At 40.5% G+C, this 24,785-nt stretch overlaps 1 protein-coding gene across 1 annotated transcript in view; it reads right to left on the bottom strand.

The window, feature by feature from the left end:
- Positions 1–24,785, bottom strand: part of LOC126484181 (myosin heavy chain kinase B) — an 81,208-nt gene that overhangs the window by 13,721 nt on the left and 42,702 nt on the right. Inside the window, exon 3 of the mRNA XM_050107594.1 lies at positions 22,919–23,048. Coding sequence (XP_049963551.1) covers positions 22,919–23,048 — 130 coding nt within the window. The remainder of the gene's footprint in view (positions 1–22,918; positions 23,049–24,785) is intronic.

Here is a 24,785-nt window from a genome sequence, read left to right as displayed (position 1 = left end):
ATGGGTTCCCATACGAATCGAGCGGAAGAAGTTTCACACAAAGATAGGCATGTCTCCCATGATTCTACATAGCGACAATTGGAAGCGTTGATTGTCATAAGACAGGGCTTCACACTACATTGATTTCTTCAGTGAGAAATCATTTAATCTTAATCACATTTGTATTGCCAGAATCCTACTCGGTTCATTTCAGTAATATGTATCATTCCTTTCACACACGTCTGTAGGGGAAAGGGATCCGTAAATGTGAGACGCCTATATAGTCAAAAGGAAGAGCGGCAGATATGATATACGTATTTTTTATGATGCATTAGATACGTCTTTGAATTGTGCTATCAAAGTTACGTTTTCACATTGGTTGTTCCAATTGTCTCAGGTGTCCACTGAGCTGCGCAGTATATTATGGGCCTGTATTACATTTTGCAATTTCAGATACGCAGTTGAAGCAGTGGAGTGAGGAGATTGTTCAAATTATTGAAATAAACAAAGTTGTGGCAATAGTCCATTAAGATAAAAGTATTTATAAATGTGGTACTGGTACAGCAAGAATAGAAGGAAATAAAAGACAATTCTGAGATGCTTAGATAAATGACAAAGTGATCTTCATGGCAGACGAGAGAGAATATACCCTATACTAAGAGATGTGAAAAAACTGAAAAAAGACGGGTTCACGCTAGACCGTATTCCTTTCATTTGTTACATTGAGTTCGACCCTTGCTCTCACAAGATGGTGATCACTGCCAGTGTTGAACTGATTTAGCACTGACACGTCTTTTACAATCTGCGGAATGTTTGACAGAATAAAGTCTATCTCATTTTTGACACTGAAATTTGGGCTCCTCCAAGTCCATTTTCGGCCAGGGTGCTTCTTAAAGAACGTATTCATGATGGACATACTGGTGTACTCAGCGAACTGGACTAATCTCTCACCTCTATCGTTTCGGTCGTCAATCCCATAGTTGCCCACCGCTGTGTCGCCTTGTTTCTTGGTGCCAACTTTTGCATTGAAATCGCCAATGACCATCTGGAAGTGACAATCGCTACCTTTTTTACAGGTGCTATCCAGACTTTCATAAAAGGATTCAACTTCTTCGTCAGGGTGACTTGAGATGGGAGCGTACACCTGAACAATCTGTATTTTATCCCTATTCGACACCTTCAGGACCATTCGAGCTGTCCTGCTGGAAGTTCCTTCTAAGACAGATACTCTATCAGCAATATTCTTGTTGATTAAGAACCCAACTCCATTGAGTCTTCATTCTGGCTCGCCACAAAAGTAAAACAAGTTGCCAGGGTGCAAACGGAGACAGTCTTCCCCTTTTCGGCGTACTTCGCTTAAACCAACAATACTCCAGTTGATTTTTGTAAGCTCTTTCTCGATTTGTTCTAGTCTGTCGTTGCCTATTAGAGAGCGACAGTTATATGTACAGACTTGAAGAGTCTGTATCTTCTTCTCAGCACCACTTGGTGTTTGGGACATAAAAGTTGCTCCCACCCGGAGATCCGACTGTGGGGCTATTACTCCGGAAAATTTAACATTAATGTCACACCACATAACTCGAAGTTGAGAAGCATAATCGCCACTCTTGCTTCAGAACGGATTGGCGATATAATTTCCAGGCCGCCCCTGACATGGGGTACAGACGCCTTTGGTAGGCCGCTCCACTAGAGTACAGACGCCACCACGCTGCTAGTTTTGGTCCACCCCGGGTATTTCAGTTCCCCGGTGCCACCCATATCTGAGAGGCTTTCCCCTATCCGCCACCTGGGGAGGCGCCCGATGTGGGACTAGCAACCCCCATTATATCAACCTCAAAAACCTGGAAGAACATTCCTCGAAATTCCAAGAAGTCCTCCAAAGCAAGTTACACGTAATTAAAGATGGTGATTTGAAGGAAATGATTGTTTCAAGTGCACAAGAAGTCTGTGGCCTATGCCAAAAAAATAAACAACCAAAGAAATTTAGTGCCAAAACTGAAACCCTTTTACAACAAAGGAGAGAAATGAAAATCCAAACCGATCGTGACATGGTAGCGTATTCCGAACTATGTAAGGCAGTGCGAAGAGAAATGAAAACTGACATACAGAAATTCACTGAAGATACCTTACGAGCAAGCTTGGAGAACAAGACAAGTTTTAATGTCAGCCAAACGCAAACTCACAATCGGTAAAAAGCAGATTATCGCACTCGATGGAAATGACAGTCGAATCACTGAAAAGGAGGAGGTTTTGAAGTTCATCAGAGAGTTTTATAGAAATTTGTATAGCAATCCAAGGGAAAATTTGAGTGTATCTAAATTAAATGATGTACCTAGTGTTCCAGATATACTCCCATCGGAAGTCAAGTGTGCTCTAGATAGCATGAAGAAGGGAACAGTGCCGGGTGATGATGAGCTCAGCGTTGACATCCTCAAACTGGCAGGAGTGGTAACAATAAATCACTTGGCAAAAGTATTTACTTCCTGCCTGCACTATTTTTCAATCCCACTATCGTGGAACAAGGCTAAGGTTATTTTGATACACAAGAACGGAAGTATTCACAATATTAAAAACTACCGTCCTATCAGCTTGCTCTCAATTTTGTACAAAATTTTCACAAAGATCTTGTTAAACCGAATTAGTTCCACCCTAGACTCAGCCCAACCTATAGAACAAGCAGGATTCCGAAGCAATTTTAGCACTATTGACCACATTCTGACCGTTAGTGAAGTCATAAGCAGAGCGAATGAATACCAACTGCCTCTCTGCGTTGCCTTTGTTGACTTTGAAAAGGCATTTGACTCCGTTAGCCACGTAGCTGTCCTCCAAGCTTTGAGTGAGCAAGGAGTGGGAGCAGCATACATTGAAGTGCTCAGGAAAACCTACGAGAATTCTTCATCTTATGTTAACATCGGCGAATCAACTCAAGAATTCCGCATCATTAGGGGTGTCAAGCAAGGCGATCCCATCTCCCCAAAACTGTTCTCTGTTGTATTGGAAATGGCTATGTCAAAACCGAGCTGGGAAGGTAAGGGAATTAATGGAAGAAGGCTTACCAACTTGAGATTTGTTGATGATATTGACTTACCGGCCGAAGACTTCGCAGAGCTCCAAAACTTAGTTACAGATCTTGCATCGGAATGTCAGCTGGTTGGCTTGAACATGAACCTTTCCAAAACAAAAGTAATGTCCAACAAATGGGTCCCAGCTCGAGATGTGAAAGTCAAGGACAGTCCACTAGAAGAGGTCAGTGAATATGTCTACCTAGGCCAGATTATAAATGTGAAGGGAAACATAAAGCCAGAAATCTATCGACGCATCAAGCTTGGCTGGCAAGCATTTGGGAAGAATTCAAAAGTATTCAGATAAAAAATGCCAGTAAATCTGAAGAAAGCAGTATTTGATCAATACATTCTTCCTGTGATGACGTATGGCTGCGAGACATGGACACTGAACTCATTTACAAAAGGGAAACTTAGGACAGCACAGAGAGCCATGGAGAGATCAATGCTGGGCTATACAAGAAAGGACAGGAAAAGGGCAGATGACATCCGGTCTGTGACGAAGGTTAATGACATCTTAGAGACAGTAGGTTCCTGGAAATGGCAGTGGGCTGGCCACGTCGCAAGAAGAAAAGACAACAGATGGACGAAGCTAGTACTGGAGTGGAGTCCGAGAGAGCACCGGAGTCCTAGAGGAAGACCACCAGACAGATGGGACAAAGACATCAAGAAGATCGCTGGTAACACCTGGCAGAGAACTGCCCAAGACCGTCCCACTTGGAGAAGACTGCTGAAAGCCTACCTGAATCCACGACTCGAAGAGGCCACATCATTTAATGATTGAACTGGCTGATGATGATGATGATGATGATGATGTCAATATTATAAAAAGAGGAATTCAGAGTGTGGTTTCATAAGTTCTAAATTGTTTAAGCAAGCATTACCGAGCCTTAAAATATTATTGCTGAGTTTCTTAAATAGCAGTTGGGCGCTCGGATTTGTACCTGGGAATTAAAATGTTGTAGAAATGTGTACAGTATTTAAGAACGGTGACAAAATGAAAGCTGTAAAGCACAAAGGCTTAAGCCGATTACGCACAGTATTCAAAATTCCTATCATGATAACTGAAAGACATATGTACGAGATGGCAGAACTACTTATAAATGGTTTTTAAAACTGACAGTTCACTGACTGTATATTCACTATGAAATGACCAAGTTAAGTCGCTTTAATTGATTATAAGGAAGTTGTCGACAAGATAAACATTGTGAAGTTATTTCAGATATTGCTGGACAAGGATTTCCTGGTCTTTTAGTAAGAGTTGTGTAAATTATATACGTCCGAACGTAACACTGTTGCTGCATCTCGATAGATACGAGAAAAGATGCAGCCTCTGCGACAACGTGTGGTTAGGTGCCTCTGAACTCAACGATTAAATGAGTTTTGCGGTTGCTTGTTTTTGAACACGCGCCAACAAGGTACTCGTTAACGTATAATCTCGAGGTGCTGCCGATCGTGAACATTCGGTTGGAGGAAGTATTTGAAAGGAAGCATGTTGAACAGTAATTCACAAGTGGGGCATGTCGTCAAAGATTGAAATATTAACGGAAGTTGACGCTTTATGCGAATTCCGTAACATGATTTCATTACTATTATTCAAAAATACCTTTGGAAAAACGACAATAATAAACTAATACTGGCGTCTCAATCCATTGTGCTTAATTAAATTCACACAAAAACAATATAAACGATGAAATAGTCCATCATCGACAATGAGGGGCATAATTATTTTATCAACAAAGTACGCAACTATAAGGAGTTTCACGTGGTGGTACGACAAAAGTTGATATTAAGTTATACATTTTCTCTCAATATTTTAAATATTTTGTGGATGATGTTGCCTACAAATAGTCAACTACATTACTCACGGATTTCAAAATTACTAATATCTTTTTGTCTTTATTCAGTGGCTTTAACCGAATATGAGGAAGAGAAAAACGGGGTCTGTACTTGCGTGTGACAGTGAATGATTATAATATGAATATCTCCACAGTAAAGACCAGAATATAGGCACTCAACGAAAAGGAGAGAGAGATAAGATAGCTATTTAATAGTCAAACAATGATACAAACTGTTATATCATGTTTACGAGATTAAATAGACGTTCAACGTTAACATCAGTAGAGAGAAGAGGAAAGTTTATTCCTTATGTGACACATCAAGTATAGCTTTGGGGATAGCAAGTCAGACGATGCTTAAATTGCATAAATTAACAAAACCGAAATTGCTCTATGGATGTAAATGCTGTAAAAGATATGAGCTCTCCAAAAGAATGGGCGGATTAGGATTACTATATACGAAGCGAAAAGAAAATATCGAACTAGAAGCAAATATATTCAACCAGGACAAGGAAAAAGCAAAATAGAGTCACAATTCGAATATACTTGGGGCAAAAATGGATGGAGCCAGAATACTAAGGACACTGCTGAAGTACAAACAATAATACGGAAAAGTAGAATGTTGGCTACCGAATATGGGTTGGTTATAGTAATACTTCTGAGAGGGAGAAACAACTAGGAAATGATTTAATTCTTGATGCTGCCACTGATGAATGAAGAGAACATAGCTGTTTACGACAACATTCAAACGTCGTTTGGAATGCAAACGAGTGTAAAGTTCGACACTTCCGGCAAATTGCTAGAGAGTCTGACAGTATCGGCACTCATTTCACTCTGTCACAACGAAACGACGCCGGTGCTGTACAGACACCGGAGAAGACACGAGTACCAAGAGAGACACTTCATAATCCTAGGTGCATCAGGCCATAGCACCAGAAAAACTCAGTCGACAGCCAGGAACATGAGACCTCTGTCAGTATACGTGTCCGCTCCTAATAAGCAACTCCCTGTAACGCCGAAAATATCCTCAGGAAGCACAGGACTCAGACGTCGCTCCCAGAATACCTCGTACGGATAACGGGGTGCCACCACTCCCAGACACACCCCTCCTGCTCCGGAAATACGCTGTCTAACAGCCCTGGGGAGCCACGCCCATGGCTGTACAGTCGTATTTCGTTTCACAAGGAATGTTAAAAATTAATGCTATTTTTACTTCCGAATGTATGGAATTATGAATAACAACAGAAAAACACTCAATAACCGTTCAAATTATCATAAAAATTATAACAATTAAAACGTCAAGAAAGATAACAATCAAGCTGCGTGCAGAGATTAGGCATTCCACTTTTGAGCAGGAACACTTAACGAGAATTCAGAGAGGAAATAAGCACGTGGAACTCGTCCTACTGGCATCGCTGTCACCAGTCTTCTACACTGTACTTTCCGTATTAGGTCAACTATGGTTTATTATGGTTTCCATTTTCTTCTCGGTCTGCCAAGATATCTGATCCCTACTGGTTTAAAGTTTTTTTATTTGACGTGGTAATCTCCCTGGATCCATTCTCCGTACTTGTTCATTCAACTTCTTTTTTTTCATCCAGTTTTTCTTTCACCTTCCAAATTTTCAACTCCTTTCGGATATCGTCATTAGGTTTTTTTTATTTTTATTTTTTTACATCCCTTCACTGCTCTAAGAAATCTTATTTCTACTCCTTGTATTTGTTTTTTGTCTTTTATTCAATACCCACGATTCACTTTCATGAAACTGTTATATTTTCACTCGTGTTTTTTTTTCTGTGGTTTATGTTTTAAGGTTCTGTTAATTGTTCCACAGATACTTCCAAATATGAATATGTTCTTCGTATTCATACAATATTTTACATCCAAAATAGCTAAAATATCTTATCTTTTCTATTGCTTTTTTCACCAACTACTATGTTACTTCTCACTGAATATTTTCTACAAAATGCCATTGACATAGATTTACTAGAAGATATTTTCGCATTATATCCGGTTCATATTTTATTTAGTTCATAAATTCCTTTTTGTAAATCATCTTATCTTGAAAAAAATCGTGTAAGTTTGTCAGCATATAGGAGTGATTTTAGTTGCACCAAATTATTTAGTTGTACTCCGATGTTTATCTTAGGATCCAATCTGCAAACTTCATCATCAAATATTGATCAGCGTACGGGATAAACTACATCCCTGTCTAGCTTCTTTATGTACTTGTATTGTGTCTGTGTATATGCCTTCTACATCTAAGATTTCTGGCGTTCCTTTATACAGACTTTTGATAGCTGCTATAAGCTGTAAAGAGTAACGCCCGTACCCACTATTCTGCATAACTTTTCTCTAAGCACTTTATCAAAACTTTCACAATATCTATAAAACCAATAAGTGTTGTTTTGTTAAAGTCTCTCTGCTTTGCAGTAAACTGTTGTAATATGAATCCAACCTGTTCCTCCTCCACTAGCAAACATTGTGCTACTGTTTTTAGACTTGTGTTTAAAGTTCTCTATATGCTGCGTCATAGAGGCTTATCCCTCAGCATTTTGACATATATTCTTTCGCCTTTCTTATATGTCGATATTGCTTTTGCTTTCTTCCTTTTTCGTGCTACATCTTGTTGCTTCCAACATATGTTAAAACATTGTTCAAATGGCTGTGAGCACTGTGGGACTTAACTTCTGAGGTCATCAGTCCCCTAGAACTTAGAACTACTTAAACCTAACTAACCTAAGGACATCACACACATCCATGCCCGAGGCAGGATTCGAACCTGCGAACGTAGCGGTCGCGCGGTTCCAGACTGAAGCGCCTAGAACCGCTCGCCCACTCAGGCCGGCAACATAGGTTAAACAAATGTAACAATTTTAGATGTAGTTACAATCGTCCACAATTAATTAACTTAGGATTAATTCCATCTAAACCTGTTGCTTTTCGATTTTTTGTGGTTTTCGAAGCTGTTGTTAGTACTTTCATTGTTAGGTCATCTAGGGCGTTTACTTCTGATTCTGGATCTTTCTTTTCTTCTCTCCCATGTAAGTATGATACCACAGGTTTTTAAAATATTTAATCCACTCCTCTTTGGTAATATTAGTCAAACAAATTGTATACTTTTCTATTTTATTTAAAGCTTTCAAAGGTTTATATTCTTACTACTGGTGGTCATGAATATCACGTAATATATTACCAACATACACTGAGGTGACAAAAGTCATGGGATACGTCCTAATATCGTGTCGCACCTCTTTCGCCACGCGTAGTGCAGCAGCTCGGTCACGGACACAACATATCACTGGAAGTCCATACTGCCTCTATAGCCGTCCATAATTGCGGATGTGTTGTAGGTGAAGGTTACTGTGCACGAACTAAACACTCGACTATGACCATAAATGGCCGATGGGACTCATTCGGGCGATATGGGTGGCCAAATCGTACTCCCGAATTCTTCAAAACGTTCTTCAAACCAATTACGAGCAATTGCGGCCCGGCGACATTGCGCATTGTCATTCATAAAAGTTCCATCGTTGTTTGGGAACATGAAGTCCATGAATGGCAGGAAATGGTCTCCAAATAGCCGAAAATATTCATTTCTAGTCAATGATCGTTTCAGTTTGACTTGAGGACTGTAATATTATTGTATTTCAGCTACTTTGCGTGTGAGATATTTGTCATTAAAGAAAAGGACAGCCAACGAGCTGTAGTTCGTAAAGATGCTAAGCATCACAGCGCGAGAGTAAAGAGATGAAATATTTTTTTTAAATGTTCGCCAATACCAAAACGCGCGTCCAGCGTTTAAATGGCTCTGAGCACTATGGGACTCAACTGCTGAGGTCATTAGTCCCCTAGAACTTAGAACTACTTAAACCTAACTAACCTAAGGACATCACAAACATCCATGCCCGAGGCAGAATTCGAACCTGCGACCGTAGCGGTCTTGCGGTTCCAGACTGCAGCGCCTTTAACCGCACGGCCACTTCGGCCGGCCTGCGTTTAAATATTCTGAATAAACACTATGACCCGCTGGGCGCAGGTATTTAAAATCATTGCCGCAGCGCTTGATAGCAAGAAGCTGCGAAACAGAAGAAAGAACAATCTATCTTTTGTTAAGAAATATTCAAGAGACTTCATTATCCCTTGTATTTTTGGTCGCCGACATGTTAAGACGTACTACATAGCACTGCTACAAGTTGTATTTTTATTTTGTGTAAAAACTATGTGAAACGACGAACAAACATTTCGGTAACCCGGGTGAGAATACAATGTACTTACTCACACGCAAGGAAATTTAATTTTAAGAAGAAACGGACTGACAAAGCAGCGATTATTGGACTGCGCCATTTACAAAAGCAATATCAGATGTAAGGCATGCATGTATTGTTTATTTGTCAATGTGTAGAAGTTTAACGCCAGTTTGTTCAAAATATATTAATATCTTGCGATGCAGTAATTTTTTTCTTATTCTTTTCTTTCACTAACAAAAAATGATGTTCAAATTGTATATTGTAAGTAGGCTGTTTAGGTTTTCTTATTGGTAACGCCACGTATTGCTCTGTATGAAAATCACTGGCTGTGCTGTGTGCAGTCTGTGGCTAGTTTGCATTGTTGTCGGCCATTGTAGTGTTGGGCAGCTGGATGTGAACAGCACGTAGCGTTGCGCAGTTGGAGGTGAGCCGCCAGCAGTGGTGGATGTGGAGAGTGAGATGGCGGAGTTTTGAGAACGGACGATCTGGACGTGTGTCCATCAGAGACAGTAAATTGGTAATATTGGATATCATGGACTTTTGAACACTATTAAGGTAAATACATTGTTTGTTCTCTATCAAAATCTTTCATTTGCTAACTATGCCCATCAGTAGTTAGTGCCTTCAGTAGTTTGAATCTTTTATTTAGCTGGCAGTAGTGGCGCTCGCTGTATTGCAGTAGTTCGAGTAACGAAGATTTTTGTGAGGTAAATGATTTGTGAAACGTATAGGTGAATTTAGTCAGGGCCATTCTCTTGTAGGGATTATTGAAAGTCAGATTGCGTTGCACTAAAAAATATTGTGTGTCAGTTTAAGCACAGTCATGTATAATTTTTCTAAGGGGACGTTTCATATGTCGACCCCTAGCCGAGGATACCTCACCGGAATCTTCTGATTTTTTCTTGCAGTTTGTGTAATTAGTGTAGCTTTTGTTTCTTGCTAGCGCGTAATTGTAGAGAGAATCTCCTTTGTAGTTGCAGTCTTTCATTGTTGTACAGTAAAACAGTTGTGGCATGCATGTAGATTTGCACCAAGTATTTCGCAGCTGCGCTGGCAATTAACTAGATATTATTTTCAGTGCTATGTTAATGTGTTTTCTTATTTTGCTCTTCAAATTGTGCTTTTCTGTGTTATCGTGTGAAATATTGTGACAATAATGGAGTGTGAAAAACGTAACACTAGGCTCCAAAGTAAACTTAGAAATAATAGTGACGACGAGCGTAGCTTATCAGCACCATTGTGTAATGAATTAACAGACATTCGAAGTAGTAATTTGGTAATTGTGCATAGGGGAATGGAGCAGGCGGCAAATAATGGTGTAGACAGTGAAAAAAATAGTGAACAGGGGAGCATTATCGATCGATCGGTCGGCAACAGCTCGCCTCAGGAATCCGAAATGACAGAACACAGTATTGCAAATACTGTAGACCCAGGTTTTGGATCCTCACCGTTTTCTCAAATGAGTCAAGACACATTTTCTGCTTGTCAAAATGTGAATGTTGCCTGTGAAAATGCACTGCCGAAAAGCATAGAGAAACAGATTCCAGACTCTAATACATTATTATTGCAATTAATGCAACAAATGGAACAAAATCAGAGACAAACGCAGCAAAAGCTTCAAAAGTCAGACACAATGGAACAAAATCAGAGACAAACACAGCAAAAGCTTCAAAAGTTAGACACAATGGAACAAAATCTTCAAAAGTTAGACACAATGGAACAACACCAGAGACTAACACAGCAACAGTTAGACGCAATGGAACAAAATCTTCAAAAGTTAGACACCACACTTGAACAAACATGTGAAGATTTAACTACTTGCAATAGTATCGAAGAAAATTGATGGAGATCCGAAATGTGAAATGATTTGGGTGAAGGTCACGGTTAAAGCAGGCTCAGATATGGTAATTGGATGTCTCTATAGGCCCCCTGGCTCAGCATCTGTTGTGGCTGAGCACCTGAAGGATAATTTGGAAAATATTTCCAGTAGATTTCCCCACCATGTTATAGTTCTGGGTGGAGATTTTAATTTGCCGGATATAGACTGGGAGACTCAAACGTTCATAACGGGTGATAGGGGCAAAGAATCCAGTGAAATTTTTTTAAGTGCTTTATCTGAAAACTACCTTGAGCAGTTAAACAGAGAACCGACTCGTGGCGATAACATATTAGACCTTCTGGTGACAAACAGACCCGAACTATTTGGAACAGTTAACTCAGAACAGGGAATCAGCGATCATAAAGCGGTTACGGCATCGATGATTTCAGCCGTAAATAGAAATACTAAAAAAGGTAGGAAGACTTTTCTGTTTAGTAAAAGTGACAAAAAGCAGATTACAGAGTACCTGACGGCTCAACACAAAAGTTTTGTCTCAAGTACAGATAGTGTTGAGGATCAGTGGACAAAGTTCAAAACCACCGTACAATATGCGTTAGATGAGTAGTTGCCAAGCAAGATCGTAAGAGATGGAAAAGAGCCACCATGGTACAACAACCGAGTTAGAAAACTGCTGCGGAAGCAAAGGGAACTTCACAGCAAACATAAACATAGCCAAAGCCTTGTAGACAAACAAAAATTACGCGAAGCGAAATGTAGTGTAAGGAGGGTATGCGAGAGGCGCTCAGTGAATTCGAAAGTAAAGTTCTATGTACTGACTTGGCAGAAAATCCTAAGAAATTTTGGTCTTATGACAAAGCGGTAGGTGGATCAAAACAAAATGTCCAGACACACTGTGACCAAAATGGTACTGAAACAGAGGATGACAGTCTAAAGGCCGAAATACTAAATGTCTTTTTCCAAAGCTGTTTCACAGAGGAAGACTGCACTGTAGTTCCTTCTCTAGATTGCCGTACAGATGACAAAATGGTAGATATAGAAATAGACGACAGAGGGATAGAGAAACAATTAAAATCGCTCAAAAGAGGAAAGGCCGCTGGACCTGTTGGGATACCAGTTCGATTTTACACAGAGTACGCGAAGGAACTTGCCCCCCTTCTTGCAGCGGTGTACTGTAGGTCTCTAGAAGAGCGTAGCGTTCCAAAGGATTGGAAAAGGGCACAGGTCATCCCCGTTTTCAAGAAGGGAAGTCGAACAGATGTGCAGAACTATAGACCTATATCTCTAACGTCGATCAGTTGTAGAATTTTGGAACACGTATTATGTTCGAGTATAATGACTTTTCTGGAGACTAGAAATCTACTCTGTAGGAATCAGCATGGGTTTCGAAAAAGACGGTCGTGTGAAACCCAGCTCGTGCTATTCGTCCACGAGACTCAGAGGGCCATAGGCACGGGTTCACAGGTAGATGCCGTGTTTCTTGACTTCCGCAAGGCGATACAGTTCCCCACGGTCGTTTAATGAACAAAGTAAGAGCATATTGACTATCAGACCAATTGTGTGATTGAAGAGTTCCTAGATAACAGAACGTAGCATGTCATTCTCAATGGAGAGAAGACTTCTAAAGTAAGAGTGATATCAGGTGTGCCGCAGGGGAGTGTCATAGGACCGTTCCTATTCACAATATACGTAAATGACCTTGTGGATGACATCGGAAGTTCACTGAGGCTTTTTGCAGATGATGCTGTGATGTATCGAGAGGTTGTAACAACGGAAAATTGTACTGAAATGCAGGAGAATCTGCAGCGAATTGACGCATGGTGCAGAGAATGGCAGTTGAATCTCAATGTAGACAAGTGTAATGTGCTGCAAATACATAGAAAGATAGATCCCTTATCATTTAGCTACAACATAGCAGGTCAGCAACTGGAAGCAGTTAATTCCATAAATTATCTGGGAGTAGGCATTAGGAGTGATTTAAAATGGAACGATCATATAAAGTTGATCGTCGGTAAAGCAGATGCCAGACTGAGATTCATTGGAAGAATCCTAAGGAAATGCAATCCGAAAACAAAGGAAGTAGGTTACAGTACGCTTGTTCGCCCACTGTTTGAATACTGCTCAGCAGTGTGGGATCCATACCAGATAGGGTTGATAAAAGAGATAGAGAAGATCCAACGGAGAGCTGCGCGCTTCGTTACAGGATCATTTAGTAATCGCGAAAGCGTTACGGAGATGATAGATAAACTCCAGTGTAAGACTCTGCAGGAGAGACGCTCAGTAGCTCGGTACGGGCTTTTGTTAAAGTTTCGAGAACATACCTTCACCGAAGAGTCAAGCAGTATATTGCTCCCTCCTACGTATATCTCGCGAAGAGACCATGAGGATAAAATCAGAGAGATTAAAGCCCATACAGAAGCATACCGACAATCCTTCTTTCCACGAACAATACGAGACTGGAATAGAAGGGAGAACCGATAGAGGTACTCAGGGCACCCTCCGCCACACACCGTCAGGTGGCTTGCGGAGTATGGATGTAGATGTAAATGTAGACTGAGTTACATACAGTCGAATCGAAATGTCAAAAAATCTGTAATGACGTAAAAACACAAATTTGTGAGCATTTCCAACCTATTTTTTCGCGGCATGAAACTGCATTACAGAACCACGAAGCAGCTATAAAAGAACTACAAACTATTGTTCATGAAAATCATGAGACCTTGCAAGCTAAAATTGACTTAGTTGCATCTACCGATTTGGTTACACAACTTGCAAAATCTCAGGAAAACTTAAAGGACACAGTAGATACTCTGAAAATTGGTTCAGAAAGACACATGGAGGAAATTAGTTCATTATCAGAGAAAGTAGTTGAACTTTCGGATCAGCTAAATAATTTATCTACGAAGGCAGATGATAATCTGAATGACACAAAACCGGTAGTCTTTAATGACACAGAAGAGTGCGAACAAATTAGGAAATTTAAACAAAATCAGAATCAAATTAATACGCAACACCAAAGAGAAATCCGGGAAGTACAAGATCAGATGACACAGGTAATACAAGAATTACGTATTTCAGAGGACTCTCGCGCTCCAATACGGGAAGAGGGACATAGAAATACCGAACAGCCACAAAATAATAACACGGGGTACTTCGGAAATTATGAAAGAAATTGGCAAGGTACACCGAATATTGAGATGGAACCGCCGAAACGAAGTAACAATGACCGATATGCGACTCGTCGACATAATGATTTTGACTATAAGCTGTTTATTACTAAACGTAAATTCAAAACATTTAAGAATTCCGGCAACGACATTCATCCACAAGCATGGCTTCATCAATTCTGTCATTGTTTTCCTCCCAATTGGTCATTAGAGCACAGATTAGAATTTATGTGTGGCTATTTAGAGAATGAACCAGCTGTAAGAATGCGATCGGTCATTCACGATTGTCACAGTGAAGGAGAATTATATCATGCCTTCCTCTCAGCATATTGGTCTCAAGCTACACAAGACCGAGTAAAACATAGCATCATAATGAAGAAACATTTCGAACAATCTGAATTTTCCAGTCTTGTGAAATATTTCGAAGACATCAGTACCTGTCAAACCCATACAGCCCCTCAGAACTCATCCGCATTTGCTTAATCAAACTGCCTGAACATTTACGACATATTATTTTGGCAGGACGTTGCAAAGACGACATTGAAGCTTTTCAGGGACTCTTACAATAATTAGAAATTGACACTGACAATCGCGGAACGCAAAAACAGGAACACAACAATTATAGGTCACATCCGTCACAATTTTGCGATGACAGAAATAATAACTGGACACGACTAGCTATTCTTACAACGTAAATCATGACCAAAACAGACACCAGCCATATGACAACCGTTGGCAGAATAATAATATTTACAGAGAAAGATCGCATTTCCGTAGTAATGAATATGACAGCGATATCCACAGAAACAGACAATATGGGAACAAAAACAATTATTATCAAGCGAGACAGAATAACTTCCGACGCAACAGTTCAGTGCACAGTTGCAATTCAGGGAGAAATTCTCCACCAGGTGACCGACAAGAAAGAAATTATGGAATATACCGACATAACGACAAACAGTATAATCGTAACGACGGACCTGAATTGCATCAGAACTGGCGGGATTCAAACAGGTCAGGGCCCTCTCGACAAGGTGAATTTGTAGAAGTTAGGTCCCCTAATCCTAATAACGACGCGCGCCAACAAAGAAACAGACAATGACTCGCACTGCAGGCAGCCACCTGCGTCGGCTGGCTCAGAGAAAAATAACCTAGACGCTAACATTGAGCAAAATTCCAGTATTCTTTACCAATGTATACCGCATGATAATTGCTTTCGAGTTGAAACTCTGCGTACTAGAAAGGGTAAAAGATTGCACCACATTTCATATGTAAAACCGTTTATTGAGAGCTAATCTGTTTTTTAATTTAGTCTTTGGTATAAAATTTTTCACTTCACGTTACTAGTACTCTTGGTCACACTTAGAAGCTGTTAACATGCAACTATGTTTTAAAATGAACTATCCAGTCTAGAACCTAGGGAACATATTTAGACAGTAATTACAAATGCATTGTTATAGTGAACGGACGACACAGTGTTATTGTGTGTGTACATTCTTGCTTGTTAGTTGCACGATTACGTAACGACTATAAGGCTTACATACTTAGAACATATACGGGTACTGCTAATGAGATTTTAAGGCAACATTTTGGTTTACTTGAAAATACTTTCTGGATTTGCAGTACATTCTGTGAGATTATAGATAACTTAGCATTTGGTTTCTTTGACAGCTACACGATTATATCACGATGCTACCAATATGTGACACAATTTATATTGCTGCTTTTTGCGGTGTATCTGTTTTATATCTGCACAGTTTTTCTGTATCATTCTGCAAAGTAAAACATGTTTTAGTAGTAATTTTCGTAGTATAGCGACAATGTGACAGCCTTTTTCGTAGCGCAACAATAGTTACAGTATAGTACTTTCTTGATCACGGTAATGTACGTAATAACTACGATATCTACACGCATAGCATTTCACTTTTGTTTATGATGAGGTGAGTACATTGACTTCAGCAGAACTTTGCTTACAGAGGACGATAACTACGACACTTCCACAGAATTATCTTATGGCAAGACGCACATTTAGAGCTAAAGGACACGCATTTGAGTGATTAATTTTGCACTTAAAAAATTTATTTTTAAAGATTTTTGAATTACAATGATGCAAAGGTTTTCCGTGATACATAATTGCTGTAATCTGTAACACCTGAGGGTATAATTACATTAATCCTCAGAGGGGTACACGCTTACTTTGTGTACCATGTGTGTGGCAAGTACAAGGAGCCCTAGCTAATATGGTATTTGCTTATACAACTTTACACATCGGTATCATATTTCTCCAACACAGAATTACACAGCTACCTGATTATTTAGCAGAGAAACAAACACTTTTTTACTACGTCAGTGCCAGATGTTTACGCAATTACACAGTTGGATAACTTCACACTCATGAAATTGTATTTTGTCTGTACTTTGTGAACTGTTCATACTTTTTTGGAACCATTGTGATAATATGAGAGCTTTGAATGATGTATTTGGTAAGGGATCATGATTTTTGAAGTACGTTTGAGGTAGATGACTTTATTGAATGTCTTGAAATTATTGAAAGAAGCTGCGACGATTCTGAGATGTGATTGATCTGTTATGATGGTATTATTACGATGACGATGTTTATTATGCTGTTGAGGTATGTTTATGATGAATAAGCTGATGCTATATGAGGAACGTTATTACGTGTTTATATGTATATGAATAATAAATAGAAGTTAGGGACTCTGGTTTGTGAAAAAGGATGTTGGAAACCAAGAATCGTACTTTAAGAGTTACGAAATGTGTGTATATGCGTGAATATATCACAATGCCGGCGAAAATTTTTTGGACTCTGTTATATTTATAGGATTTTGTTTCTACACATTTGTAACGCAAATTCTTGACCTGTGAAATTTTTATATGAGACTGTCACTGTAGCGGAAACTGCTGTCGTAAATATTTCCATAAGAAAGGTAAGTGACCTTGACGTAATGTGTTTTGGGCGCCCAGCTGAGAGATAGTCGTGTGACAAAAGAAAGCCATTAGGTGGAGAAAAAAAAAAAAGGCCATTATCCTCGCTATTGACATTTCTTTGTAGAAAGCATCGCAAATACAACACGCTCAAACTTGAAAATATATGATTACACTGTGGAGCTCTTAATTTATGATATTTACTAAAATGCCTAACGAAATGATGAGAAACATTTTACATCTATTGTCTTTCTAGTTGAGAGATTTTTTTTGCCTTTGGAGACGCCATTTGCGTAGTGAATGACGTTTCATATGTTGCTTTATATATATATTTGCTCATTTCGTTTAATATCTAGTTTCTAGCTGCAGCAGCATTGGTTAAAGTAAAATTTAATAGATGTACTAATATAGATATTTTATGCCCACAATGAGTGGGTAACTTGTTCCGTAGATAAATCAAAGTGATGCATCACTCTAGTGTTAAGATGTGACTTAGGTATTAAACATGGCCATATTTACTGTAATATTTTTTCTGTTTGAGCTTTGTCATGTTTAGGTATAAGTTATAGCATTTGCTGCTGCTGTTTGCCAGGCACAGTGCTACTAAATGTCACTTTGTATTACTCTGTTAAGACAGTTTTACTACTGATTTATTTTTCTTGTTGCTGCATATTGGCTCATATTAGTTGTAATGTTGCATTTGCTCTGTTAATTTAGGTTTACTGCTGCTTGCTTTGCCAATTTACATTTTTTTGGTCTTGCTGTTTGTATAAATTTGTTATGTGCTGCTGCATTGCCTCGTCTCTTGGTATATACACTCCTGGAAATTGAAATAAGAACACCGTGAATTCATTGTCCCAGGAAGGGGAAACTTTATTGACACGTTCCTGGGGTCAGATACATCACATGATCACACTGACAGAACCACACGCACATAGACACAGGCAACAGAGCATGCACAATGTCGGCACTAGTACAGTGTATATCCACCTTTCGCAGCAATGCAGGCTGCTATTCTCCCATGGAGACGATCGTAGAGATGCTGGATGTAGTCCTGTGGAACGGTTTGAAATGGCATTTCCACCTGGCGCCTCAGTTGGACCAGCTTTCGTGCTGGACGTGCAGACCGCGTGAGACGACGCTTCATCCAGTCCCAAACATGCTCAATGGGGGACAGATCCGGAGATCTTGCTGGCCAGGGTAGTTGACTTACACCTTCTAGAGCACGTTGGGTGGCACGGGATACATGCGGACGTGCATTGTCCTGTTGGAACAGCAAGTTCCCTTGCCGGTCTAGGAATGGTAGAACGATGGGTTCGATGACGGTTTGGATGTACCGTGCACTATTCAGTGTCCCCTCGACGATCACCAGTGGTGTACGGCCAGTGTAGGAGATCGCTCCCCACACCATGATGCCGGGTGTTGGCCCTGTGTGCCTCGGTCATATGCAGTCCTGATTGTGGCGCTCACCTGCACGGCGCCAAACACGCATACGACCATCATTGGCACCAAGGCAGAAGCGACTCTCATCGCTGAAGACGACACGTCTCCATTCGTCCCTCCATTCACGCCCGTCGTGACACCACTGGAGGCGGGCTGCACGATGTTGGGGCGTGAGCGGAAGACGGCCTAACGGTGTGCGGGACCGTAGCCCAGCTTCATGGTGACGGTTGCGAATGGTCCTCGCCGATACCCCAGGAGCAACAGTGTCCCTAATTTGCTGGGAAGTGGCGGTGCGGTCCCCTACGGCACTGCGTAGGATCCTACGGTCTTGGCGTGCATCCGTGCGTCGCTGCGGTCCGGTCCCTGGTCGACGGGCACGTGCACCTTCCGCCGACCACTGGCGACAACATCGATGTACTGTGGAGACCTCACGCCCCACGTGTTGAGCAATTCGGCGGTACGTCCACCCGGCCTCCCGCATGCCCACTATACGCCCTCGCTCAAAGTCCGTCAACTGCACATACGGTTCACGTCCACGCTGTCGCGGCATGCTACCAGTGTTACAGACTGCGATGGAGCTCCGTATGCCACGGCAAACTGGCTGACACTGACGGCGGCGGTGCACAAATGCTGCGCAGCTAGCGCCATTCGACGGCCAACACCGCGGTTCCTGGTGTGTCCGCTGTGCCGTGCGTGTGATCATTGCTTGTACAGCCCTCTCGCAGTGTCCGGAGCAAGTATGGTGGGTCTGACACACTGGTGTCAATGTGTTCTTTTTTCCATTTCCAGGAGTGTATATCTGAGCTCAGTAGATTTAAGTTAGCTTAAGAGAGGGTAGACGATATAAGAAACTAACTATGAAGAAATGCATTGAGAGCCATAAGAAAATGGTTTGGCCAAAAAAGTAGTGTACAGTGGAGAAAAACTATTTTTGAAAGAGGATGTGAACAGAATACAAAAAGCATGCTTGGATATGATTTTTTTCTGGCGGAAACAAATGCTGAAATAAGAGGAAAGATCTACAGAATGAAGTTTTGGGTTGGGCTGCAGTACCAAATGTCGCACTGAAAACAAACCCTGTCCTGTATTTTTGTGTTATTACACTATGTGAATTTGTGTTTTTCCTGTCTTTATGTGTTTAGCTAATAAGATTTATGTTGTAGAATTTTTCAAATACTATGTTAATTTCTTTGTAAAGATGTTTAGACATTATTTATTCTTTTCTGTTTTAATGCTCATGTGTGAAATTAATGTTGCAAAAACTATTCTCATCATTTTATATATTTACTTAAGTCATAATTCCTGTAACACTGATGTATCTGTTTATTTCTATTCTTTTGTAAAACCTGTACTACTACAAATGTTATCTGCACTGTTATGTTCTTTAATGATGTATTTTGTACCTTTGTAATTGGATTCTTATGTTGTAAATTTATAATTGTATAGACTCCAGTTCTTTACATTAAGTTTCATTTCACTGCACACGTTTTTGTTGGTCATAGTACACGCAGAATATGCGAGAAAAAAGGGGGCTGTTAGTGTTTGCACGTGTGTTAATAATTCAGCAAGGGACTGATTAACAGCATTGCTGGTTCTAAGGACAATTCCAAAAACTTTGTGAGTGCACAAGTGATGGTTTATGGACTTGCTATATTGTCCACAAGACTCTTCGATGGTGATTGTGCACCTGCACAGTTGCAACAGATGGCTGCTGGCCATCTCTACAAGGACTACAGTGAGTCTACACCTTTGATGACCCACCAGTACCATTATTTCTACTAGGACTACAGTGGGTCTGCATCTTTGATGGCCCACCAATACCATCATTTCTACAAGGACTACAGTGGGTCTGCGTCTTTGATGGCCCACCAGTACCATTATTTCTTCAAGGACTGCAGTGGGTCTGCTCTGTGATGACCTACCTACCAATACGCTTCAAAACTTCGACTGACTCTGCTGTGGGTTTTCTCTGGTGTGGCCGATTACCTGTCTGCATGTCAAGAGTCAGCATTGTCTTTCCGTTGGAAGGACAATACTACTTCTTCAAGACTGCATGGAAATCCACAACTTCCGTGTGCATTTTCTTTTACTGCTTAGACTTTGACAAAAACACTGCTATTTTACTGTGATGAACGATCAGGACTGTCTTTATGGACTGTGAGAAAATTTTAGCTTTTGACCAACATTGTATCAATAAGTGTGTGCATTTGATTTCGTTGTTATTGTAATTGTGAAAAAATTTTAACAAATATGTACTGGCCAGTGCGCAAAACAATTTGTAAAATTTTTTGTGGGGAGCATGGGGGCTATGTAAGTAGGCTGTTTAGGTTCTCTTATTGGTAACGCCACGTAGTGCTCTGTATGAAAATCACTGGCTGTGCTGTGTGCAGTCTGTGGCTAGTTTGCATTGTTGTCGGCCATTATAGTGTTGCGCAGCTGGATGTGAATAGCGCGTAGCGTTGCGCAGTTGGAGGTGAGCCGCCAGCAGTGGTGGATGTGGGGAGTGAGATGGCGGAGTTTTGAGAACGGACGATCTGGACGTGTGTCCACCACAGATAGTAAATTTGTAATATTGGATATCGTAGATTGATATATATATATATATATATATATATATATATATATATATATATATATATATATATATATGACTTTTGAACACTATTAAGATAAATACATTGTTTGTTCTCTATTAAAATCTTTCATTTGCTAACTATGCCTATCAGTAGTAAGTGCCTTCAGTAGTTTGAATCTTTTATTTAGCTGGCAGTAGTGGCGCTCGCTGTATTGCAGTAGTTCGAGTAACGAAGATTTTTGTGAGGTAAGTGATTTGTGAAACGTATAGGTGAATTTAGTCAGGGCCATTCTCTTGCAGGCATTATTGAAAGTCAGATTGCGTTGCGCTAAAAAATATTGTGTGTCAGTTTAAGCACAGTCATGTATAATTTTTCTAAGGGGACGTTTCAATATGAGCTTTGATACAAGTTCGCTGTTTATCGCGGTGTCTCGATTGTATTTGGGAGACCACTAATGTGTTCAACTTCCTATCTGTTAATCTTTCTCTTACGAAATTAAACTAATTTGCTTTCATTTCCATTTTTATATTCAAATAGGTCCCTTAGGTATTTTCATCGAAGATTCTGATTGTGCGAAGGCAATCTGGGTCGAAAGGTCAATTAAGAAAACACCTTCGCATAGTCAATCCGTACGTCTCCTGAACACAATCGAGAACCGACGCATCGGTGATCTATTAACAATCTCCCTCTCTCTTTTAAAGTCGTACTAAAAAAACGACCACACAGGATAGCCGTAAGTGCGCAATCTAGAGTTAGGTTGCATTTTGTCAGTAAATATTACCAACCAACAGTTACAGCCTCACTGTTATTAATAAGCAAGTTCCTAACGCGAGAGGACCCAGTCCATTCCATGAAAACACAGCCCACATCATTATGCAGCCACCACCAACTTCTCAGTGACTTGTTGACAACTTAGGTCCATGGGTTCGTGGGGTATGGGCCACCATCAGCCATTACCAACTGAAATCGGGGCTCATCTGATCAGGCCACGGTTTTCCCGTTGTATAGGATCCAGCTGATACGGTCATGAGTCCAGGAGAGGTGCTGCTGGCGACATCGTGGTGTTAGCAAAGCCACTCGCGTCGGCCGTCTGCTGCCACAGCCCATTAACGCCAAATTTCGCCACACTATCCTAAGTGATACGTTCATCGTACGCTCCACGTTGATTTCTGCGGTTATTTCACGCAGCGTTGCTTGTCTGTTAGCACTGACAATTCTTCGCAAACGGCACTGCTCTCGGTCATTAAGTGTAGACCATCGGCCACTGCGTTGGCTGTGGTGAAATATAATGCCTGAAATTTTGTATTCTCGGCATACTCTTGACACTGTGGATCTCGGAATACTGAATTTTCTAACGATTTGTGAAATGGAATGTTCCATGCGTCTTCTTTGTCTTATTTTTTTTAAAAAAAAAGAACAAACAATGTATTTACCTTAATAGTGTTCAAAGGTCATCATAATACATATATACATCAGTTCATGACATCGAGTCTTACAAATTTACTGTCTCTGATGGACACACGTCCAGATCATCCGCTCTAAAAACTCCGCCATCTCTCTCCCCACATCCACCACTGCTGGCGGCTCACCTCCAACTGCGCAACGCTACGCGCTGTTAACAGCCAACTGCCCAACACTACAATAGCGAATATTACAACAATTCCAACCAGCCACGGATTTCGCACAGCACAGTCAGAGATTTACATACAGAGCGCTACGTGGCGTTACCAATATAAAAACCTAAACAGCCTACTTACAATTCAAATTCCACTGTGACCACGCGTACTCGGGTTCTGCACGTAACCCTTGCTGGCACTTACCGGCGAGTTCGGTGACTACGACGTCGCGGTCACGCACCGTGTAGATGAGCTGTCCCTTGACGATGAGGTCGCGCACCTCTTCCACCAGGTTGTACAGCTGGCTCTGCTTGTCCTTCACCCATGAGCAGATCTGCGAACACCAGGCGTGGTGTAAGCACACAAGGTGCTCAGATGTCTTTTCTATTGCTACACAATTTTTGTGCAACTTGCGCGAAGGGGAAGCCTTTTTATATGTACTGCTAGCTGCTACCGGGGCGCGTTGCTTGGCTCAGACTGGTTAAGGGGAAAAGAGACAGAAGATAAAGTACACGATTCTGATTTGTATGGGCATTGGATACATGTCCTAATCTTTTTCTCCCTCCTGTCTCCGTCCTCCTCCCCCTCTCCCTTTCTTTGACCATCACCACCTCCTCCCTCCTTTTTCTGTCCATCACTTCCTCTCCCCTCTCCCTGTTCACCTCCTTCTTTCCGCTTTTTATATCAATTTCCTGCCACTCTTCTCTCCATTTCCCATTACCCTCTCTCTCTGACCTTGTCCGTGTTTTTGTGAAGATTCTGATTCCGTTGTAGGTCTACTCACAACCTGGTAAGCCACAAATACAACGTTCCTGTTTGCTGATAATGTTTCACTAATATATATCTTATTTGTATATGTATATATTATATACATTAAAATATGTAGCCTGTATGTGTCCACACATTTATTACAGTAACGTATAAAAATTTGAACAAAATTGATCGAGCAATTTTTAACACTTTTGGTAAACATTTTTCCCTATTTTATATTACATACATATTTATATATTAAGAATATTTACCCTACGTCTGTCCGAATGTTCATCAGAGCATTGTGTAAATATTTGACGTAAATGTGTCAGACACTTTTCGAAATTATGGTAGTAATGTTTCCCATTTATCGATTACATATTTATTGATACATTATGTATATTAAAAATAGGTACATAAGAACAGGTGTGTACATAAATGCAACATCCTGTTATAATTTCGAAACAATCAGAGAAGAAGTTTCATATAATATTTTGAGCAAACGAACATTTATATCTTTATTTATGTATATGTAAAAGTTCGTTTGTTTAGAAACTTAAAGCTCCAAAATTTCTTCAGCAATTGATTTGAAATTTTGACACGACATTGTATTCAAATACGTGCATGTTTTTATATACTTACTGGAGCGCGATATATATGGGCATACGTTGTTATCAAAAACATCATGTCCATTTGTTCAAAATCTTAAAATTTCCGAAAGTTCTGCACTGATTCCATTCAAATTTTGACACATTTCTTTGAACACACGTGTCTCATATACACCTAGAAGGGCGCCGTATGATACCAAAATATATACAGTATATCTATTATTTTTATTTATTATTCTCTTTTCTAATATGGATGGACACCCTATGGTATCATATGGACCTCCAGTAGGTATATAAAAACATACGCATATTCGGATGTAATATTGAGCTAAAATTTCAAAGGAATCAATAAAGAACTTTCGGAGATTTAAGATTTTGAACAAACATACATCATGTTTTTACTAACAACGCAATGTGGCCCCAACAGGTATATAAAACACGATATATTTTCAAAACAATGGGTGAAGAACTTTCGGAGATTGAATAGACGCACGCAAGTCGAAGTGCTGTTTACTTTTTTATCACCTCGAGCTTCGGATTTTCAACTTTAAGGCGGCGAGCGGTTTTGTAGGAGCAGAGTGGAATGCGGCAGGACAGGACCACGTGAGGGACACGTGCGTAGGTCGCCCTCCGGACACGATAAGCCCATTACCACCCACGCTGAGTGCCGGAGCCAAATCCGGGCGGAGTTGGTAGCGATATCGAGGCGGGCG

This window comes from Schistocerca serialis, chromosome 1 (assembly GCF_023864345.2).
Source record: "Schistocerca serialis cubense isolate TAMUIC-IGC-003099 chromosome 1, iqSchSeri2.2, whole genome shotgun sequence".
In the NCBI taxonomy this organism is placed as follows: Eukaryota; Metazoa; Arthropoda; class Insecta; order Orthoptera; family Acrididae; genus Schistocerca; species Schistocerca serialis.
This window is presented reverse-complemented; position numbering and strand designations above follow the sequence as displayed.